The 7,452-nt window shown below is 36.2% G+C and overlaps 1 protein-coding gene across 1 annotated transcript in view; it reads left to right on the top strand.

Moving 5' to 3' along the window:
* The first annotated feature begins 333 nt into the window (after positions 1–333).
* The window catches only part of LAMB4 (laminin subunit beta 4), a 70,405-nt gene continuing 63,286 nt past the window's right edge, over positions 334–7,452 (top strand). Inside the window, exons 1-2 of the mRNA XM_054564459.1 lie at positions 334–367; positions 6,328–6,485. Of these exons, the coding sequence (XP_054420434.1) occupies positions 334–367; positions 6,328–6,485 (192 nt within the window). The remainder of the gene's footprint in view (positions 368–6,327; positions 6,486–7,452) is intronic.

Genomic DNA, 7,452 nt, shown 5'->3' with positions numbered 1-7,452 from the left:
GGTACATATTAATTGTATAATTTAATTTTTTCTAAAAAATAAAATGAGAAAAATAGGTTAAAATAAAAATATGCAAATAATATTTGTTTCATATTATTTTCCACAAGTAATTGTATTTTGTGATCTCAAAATAGAAAAAAAATTTGTAAAAATGTATATACTTTTATTTTTTAAGGAATTGAGCACTATAAGTATTTTGTGTCCCTAAAGGGCAAGAACTAGCAAATTTTCAAATAATTGACAATTAATGCAATTACTGAGTTTATCAGTGACTGATTTAGCCTCTTTTTTTTAACCTAGCAGAATTGAATTTAATCATTTCCTGACAAAATAATGCAATTTCAACTGACCTTTCTTTTGCACCTTGGTGAGTATTTGTCAAAATCAATTTTCTGCTTATACTAAATTGTTCTAAAATATTTAGTAGAAATAGTTTCTAAACATATTCACCTCTTTTTTTCTATACTCCTACATATTTCCGTGGCTACTCTGTTGCATAGTTGTGTCAAGCAACTAAAAAACTTCACTCAGATATGTTTGGTACTCACACATAGCTATTTCTATCACTCTTTAAAGGAATATTATCCTCAACGGGTAAGTATATTAGTAAAGTAATATACTAATGAGAGAAAAATACTTTCAGATTCATTATTTACAAATATAATGCATTTCAATTTTTAGAAATAGTTCTACTTTGAATGTAGCATTTGTCCCAGTGATGTGATCTCATGAAGAATTTATAGGCAAAATTCCCTGTGCTAAGTGAGCACCAGCTCTGGGCTAATGGGCCAAATGCTCCATGCCTCTTCTGTTTTTAATAAGCTGAGAATAATTTACATTAGTCATAGAAAAGATGTTTCCAACAATCACTCTTTGATCCTGAATTTTCTATAACAGACCTGCTTTTGATTACAAAGTACTAACTAAATTGCTTAGACTCTTCTTTTCAAAAATTCATGCTGAATTTTTTCATGGTAGCAAACTTTAAGAATCCCGTCTTTTAATTTTGCACTTTTTAAACCCTGAGGCAATTGCCCAATTAGATTTGCTGGTAATGGAAGGAAAGAACAGCTCTAGAAGGGAAATGCTCACTTGTTCTCTGTTGAAAATTCCCTGTCTCAGAAAGGTGACTCACAAGCCAGTGGGAACAAAGATGTTTAATCTACATCTGGCTTGGATGTTCTGTTTGGAACTAAACCAACATTCAAAATTAGAAGCAACCACTGAGGATGACTGCGCCTTCTCCCAGCCTCGATGGAGAATAACTTACACCTTGCTCAGAAAGTCTTCCTCGAAGAGATCCCTCTTCTGAAGGAAAGGTCTTCAACAGCGATTTAGCCTGGGCAGAAAAGGCCTGGCTGCAATACATCCAGGATTTCTAAACCTAAGGGACCCCGATATAACCCAAATCCCTATGGCTGCCTATAGTCAAACTACAAACCAGGTTAACTCTCCATCATCAGCTTGGGCATTTTCTGTTTTTTTCAACCATAGGCATTTCTATAAATGCTAGCGCCTATTAAACACTGTGCCTTGCATTCTGACTCAGGAAAATGAGGAGAAACTACCATAAAACATGCATTAGTGCAAGGTTTGGAGAACAGGATGCAAATACAAACCTTATCAAATGCACCTTGTTTGTACTTTTTCTTACCCATAATAAATAATGTGTATGAGTACATAAATGTGTGTTCACAGCCTCTAAAACTGTGAAGTGCTCTCGAAAGTATAGGAAAATGTCTCACATGTTTCAGAAAATTATAACAACATACAAAATTACTGAGAGATTATATAATAAAAGTTTTTTCTACAAAATGATCCTTTATGGAAAATTTGCTGTGCATTTTCTTCAAATGGCCAGATCTCCCACATTCATTCTTAATAAGATTCTATCTTTAAGTTGTATGTCATTTTTGAGGAATACGTTGATTTTCTAAAGGCATAAATATCTTTATCTTTCCTCTTTACTGAATTAGTTCTGACCTATTGCTAATGTAATAATCTGGCAGCTGAAGCCTTTAGCCCAGGAAGGATATTGCTCAGTTTATGTTCAGGCATGCAGCCTTAATTACTTACGTTTCTAGCCACCTTTTGCCAAGTATTTTAGACTGTAAGTTCATTTTTGCTCTTAGAATATTACACAAATAATAGTTAAATTTCCCTAAGTCCTGGAATACTTTTATATCTAAAAAATACAGATCTGTTTAAAACAAGTTTGGCCAAGTTGGGTTATAAAAGCAGGTTAAATCTCTTAGGCAACAATTTCAATAAAAGAATGCAGGATGGAACTTGTCTAAAGGCATAAATCCCTGGAAGAGAAGTTTAAGTTCATCCACACATAGCATAAGCAGAAATTTTATACCTGACCTTGTTTCAAAAAGCCACTCTCTATTGAAATCCAAAATTCTGATTAGTCATTTGTTCTAGGTGCCAATTCTAGGAAATAAGAGGAGATCAGCATTTAAATTGTTGGGCAAATAAAAGGAAAATTCATCTTAACCAATCTAAGACCATTTATTATACAATGAAATAAAAAAACGTGTGACAGAACTGAGTGTTTTCACATATCTATCTCAAATAAAGAGAAAGAAATGTTGTTCCTTTTTTAGAATAATAATCTTCGCAATGAGATCGAAGATAGAAAATTCACTGTTCACACTGACATTTGGTAAACTGTGGGGAAGTAGACATTATGTATCATATTCTTAGTGGTAGAACTATGATCTATGTATGTTTACAGGCTGATGATAATAATAATAATAATCACAAAATAACCAAGTTATAAGAACAGTGGGAAATGTATGAATAAGAGAAGAACAGTATTTTTAAAAAGCTTATATTTGGGTGAGGACAAGTTGAAGGAAATTCATTAGATATAGGACAAGTACATAACAAATTTTTTATTTTTATAATGAGAAAACTGAGAAGAAACCAGGCTTAGTTCATAGTATGGCAATTACTTTTCATTTAACGCCAATCCTCTCACTCTTGCCTGTTGAAATCAGGTCTTGGAATAAAATGTCTGAAGGGAAAAGTATGAAAAAACAGCTGGAAGAGGTCATGTGTGTGTTATTTTAGAATGTAGGTTTACTTGATTCACCATCCAGAGGCTGATGGGCTGGCTGATTTTGAGGGAAGAGAGGATTATCTGGGTGTTTTGCTTTCATTTTGAGGTAATTGCAGGTTCTTGTGCAGGTGCAAGAAATAATAGAGATACCCCATATACCTTTCACCCAGTTTTTCCTGATGGTAACATCTTGCATAACTAGAGTACAATATCACAACCAGGAAATTAACATAGATATAGTCCATTGACCTTATTCAGATTTCACTAGTTCTATGTGCATGCATCTGTGTGTATTTATTAATTCTACACAATTTTATTCACATGACCATCGCCACAGCTAAGATACAGAACAGTTCCATCACCTCAAGGATCCCCAGTATTACCCCTTCATATCCACCCACCTCCTTCTTTCCCTGCCTCCCAAACCACCTAACAATCTGTTCTCCATCTCTACAGTTTTGTCATTCAAGAAATGGAATTACACAGTATATAACCTTTTTAAAAGATTTCATTTATATTTTCTTAGCACAAGGAGAAGGGAGGGAGAAAGGGAGTGAAACATCAATGTGAGAGAGAAACATCAATGTGAGAGAGAAACATTGATCGGTTGCCTCTCCTAAGTGCCCTGAGTGGGGACCAAACTGGCAACCCAGGCATGTGTCCTGATGGGAATCAAACCGGCAACTTTTGGCTTTGTGGGATGATGCTCCATCCAACTTAGCCACCCTGTTCTTCAGGGCGAGTATATAACCTTTTGAGATTGGTCTTTTTCACTCAGCATAACTCCTTTGAGATTTATCCACATTGTTCCCATGTTTCAAGATTCACTCATTTTTATTGCTAAGTACTATTCCATGATATGTATGTACCACACTTTGCTTAACCATTCACCCATTGAAGGAAATCTGGCTTGTTTCCAGCTTTTGACTATTATAAATGAAGATGCTATGGACATGTGTATATAGGTTTTTGTGTAAATATAAATTTTCATATCTCTAGGATAAAAGTTAAGAGTGCAATTGCTGGATTGTACATGCTTCTAAAAAACTACCATGTTTTCCCCCAGCCATTTTACATTCCCACCAGCAGCCCATGAATGATCCAGTTCCTCTACATCCTCTCCAGCATCTAGTGTTACTGCTATTTTTTTTAACCATTCTCATAGGTATGCAGTGCTATCTTATTGCAACCTTGATTTGCATTTCCTAAGGCTAATGATGTTGCACATGTTTTCAGGGCCTTATTTGCCATCTGTGTATCTTCTTCAGTGCAATGTCTATTCATGCCACTTGCCATGTTATAGTTGGGTTAGTTTTTTAATGCTGAAATTTGAGAGCACTTTATATTCTTCAAGACATTTGTCAGGTATGTTATTTGCAATTATATTCTCCCAGCTTGCCTTTTTACTTCATCATAAAGTTTCTAATTTTGATGAGGTCCAATTTATCAATTTTTCTTTTTATGGAACATGTTCTTGTCATCAGTTCTAAAAAGTCTTTGCCCAGCCCTAAGTCCTAAAGATTTTCTCCTACATGCTATAGGAGTTTTATACCTTTATACTTATATATTTTACATTTAAATCCATGATTCATTTTGTGTTAGTATTTGTATAAGTCGTGAAGTTTTGGTGACAGTTCAGTTTTTGCCTATGGATGGTCAATGGCTCCAGCACTATTTATTGAAAAGGTTATCCTTCTTCTATTCAATTGCCGTTGTACCTCAAAAATCAGTTGGGCATATTTGTGTGGATGTGTTTCTGGATTCTCTGTTCTGTTTCATTACTCTATGGGGCTATCCCTCTACCAGTATTACATTCTCTTGTTTACTGTACATATATAGAAAGCTTTAATATCAAGTAGAGAGATTTTTAAAATTGTTTCAGCTATTCTGGGTCCTGTGTCTTTCAATCTATTTTATTTCTGCAAAATTACTATGTCTATAATTTGAATTTTAATCAGGAGAAAACTAGTGCCTGTATTTTGGCCTGGAGAATCAAACAGAATTCTAACCCTTTAATCAAATTTAAAAAGATACTATACTGTCTTGTTCAAATATACTTTTAAAAGAAGAAAGAGAACTATACTATAAATAGCTATCAATAAAATATTACAGTCAACTCACAGTGTACCTGCATCTAACTTTATCTGTGTATTAACCTTACTTAGCCCCAGTAAGATTCTACTTTGTTTTCTTGAATCTTCCCAACAATAAACAAATCTGTTAATATATTATGGTTACAAAAGTGTAACTTGAACATAATAGAGCAAACCCTGTAGGCAAACCATGCAGGCAAGAAATAGTTCGGATTACCCTACCCATTCCACATTCACATACAGAGATTTAACAATTATCTTAACTCAGGATTTAACATTTTAAAACATATAGAACTTTAAAAATAGTTTTTAAACTGAGATTTAAGAGTATCATCTCAGAGGCTGTACATGAAAAGTAAAGAATTGAAGTGACAATAGAGATAGAGTTGCCCTTGCAATGATTTTATACCTCTTGTGACCATATCCCATCAAGACAGATCTGTCAGACAGCAGGTGTGAGGGGCTAAGTGTGCTACATAGACTGGGACTCCCTGCCTCACTTTATCCCAAAGGGGCATGATTTATTCTATGGCACATGTGAGCCCAACAATTCATGTTATAAATGGATCAATTGAATTTACATATGTTTGGAGAATATTAGGCAGGATTAGGATTCTCCTTCCTTGTGTCTGTGCATTAGTCTTTGTTTTTTGCCTGAAAATGATACACAGAGAATTAATTCCCAGTACAGAGAAGTTGTCTCAGGTGAGGTTACTTAGAGGCAGAGCCTGAGACAGGGATTTGTGGGCATGCGATTTATTGAGGGAGTGCTCTGAGGAGTAAGAGTGAGGAGGGGAAGTGGGGGATGTGGTCCCAGCTGGAGTCAGGCTGTAGCCTCCTCCTGTGGAGAGGTTCTGAGGGCAATTTGCACAGTGGAGTTGATCCTACCCCAAGGCAATGGCCTATGTACTGAACTATGTATTTATTAGTCATTGGCTACAAGCTGACCCAGGTGGAGACGTGAACGCAGATGGTATAACCTCCCAGGTTAAGAAATTTCCATCCAACTAAGGATACTAACAGCATCCAGGACAAGGGTCTCAATGATCAACAAAACTGGTATTAAAAATAAATGGACTGTTAACCTTCCAACTTAACCGGTTACTTCTTTGAGTCTTCAGCTACCTTTGGACTGCTTTCTAAATAACTGTTTCTGTTGTGTTCAAGGGTTGCTTAGTTATGCAAAAGCTGAAGATGAATGCAACAAACGTGCCTGTTATCCCACCACCGGCGATCTCCTGGTGGGACGCAGCTCACAGCTCACGGCTTCTTCCACTTGTGGGCTACATGGAGCCCAGAAATACTGCATCCTCAGCTACCTCGAGGTGCGTCGGTTCTAGGTTTACTTTTTGGAACATTATTTAATCAATGATGTCGATTCTTCCAAGTTCATCTGGGGCTGTTCAGACAACAGTAAAGAAGGAGACAACATTCCTTTTGGGACATCAGGGACACATGAGATACAATTCCAATCCAGGAAGCCTTAACAGATCAGAAAATAGATTTGCTTCATCTATTTCTTGTTATCTTTAGAATTAAACAGAAAAGTTTTTGTTTTTTTTTTGGTTCATCCTTTGAAGAGAATGACTATAAAATATGGCTACCATAGAGCAAAACTAATTGAATTAATCAGTGAAGACAGGATCCATCAGGCCCTCAAGGCCATTATGCTAAACAGTTCTCCCTGTCCTGCCTTAGAGATAGAAGGGTGTAGTACCTGGTATTCACTGCAACCTCATAATGCCACTTAAAAATTGCCTTGGTCTTACCTAAAAACCATAAAATCCCCTTGTGAACATATTTTGGGCCCTACTTTTCCTTGAAGACCAGTGTATTAAAAGGACAAGTTGCTTTAGAGTTTTTTCCTTCCCTGTGCTCTGGGAGCAGATCGAGCATCGAAGGTCATCTGTGCATCATACCTGCTGAAAAGCCTGAAGCAGTCATGTCAACCTTTCAATGAGAGGATGTGCAGGAAGGAAGCTGGACACAAGCCTAACGTTACTGGCCCAGGCTTTTCCATGTATTGTTCATTAAGGCAACTCCTGGAGGTCTGTGGGAAATGCTTTGTATTCTCACTGGTTTCTAGCAAAAGAGGATGATTATAAATAAATGGAGACAATACCTGAATACTTAGCACTGTTCTAAGTTTGGAAAGTAATTGTAAAAGAAAGCAAATTCTCTACATGTACAAGAAAATGCCACTGTGGAAGTTTGCTCAACTCTAGGTCAGACGGGATGGATAGCCCTTCAAGTAACTTTACGAGTCCAGGTCCTGTAGACAAGTGGTTCTCA

The sequence above is a fragment of the Pteronotus mesoamericanus genome, unplaced genomic scaffold, assembly GCF_021234165.1.
Source record: "Pteronotus mesoamericanus isolate MK-2021 breed Mesoamerican mustached bat unplaced genomic scaffold, CSHL_Meso_final scaffold_85, whole genome shotgun sequence".
Taxonomy (NCBI): Eukaryota; Metazoa; Chordata; class Mammalia; order Chiroptera; family Mormoopidae; genus Pteronotus; species Pteronotus mesoamericanus.
This window is presented reverse-complemented; position numbering and strand designations above follow the sequence as displayed.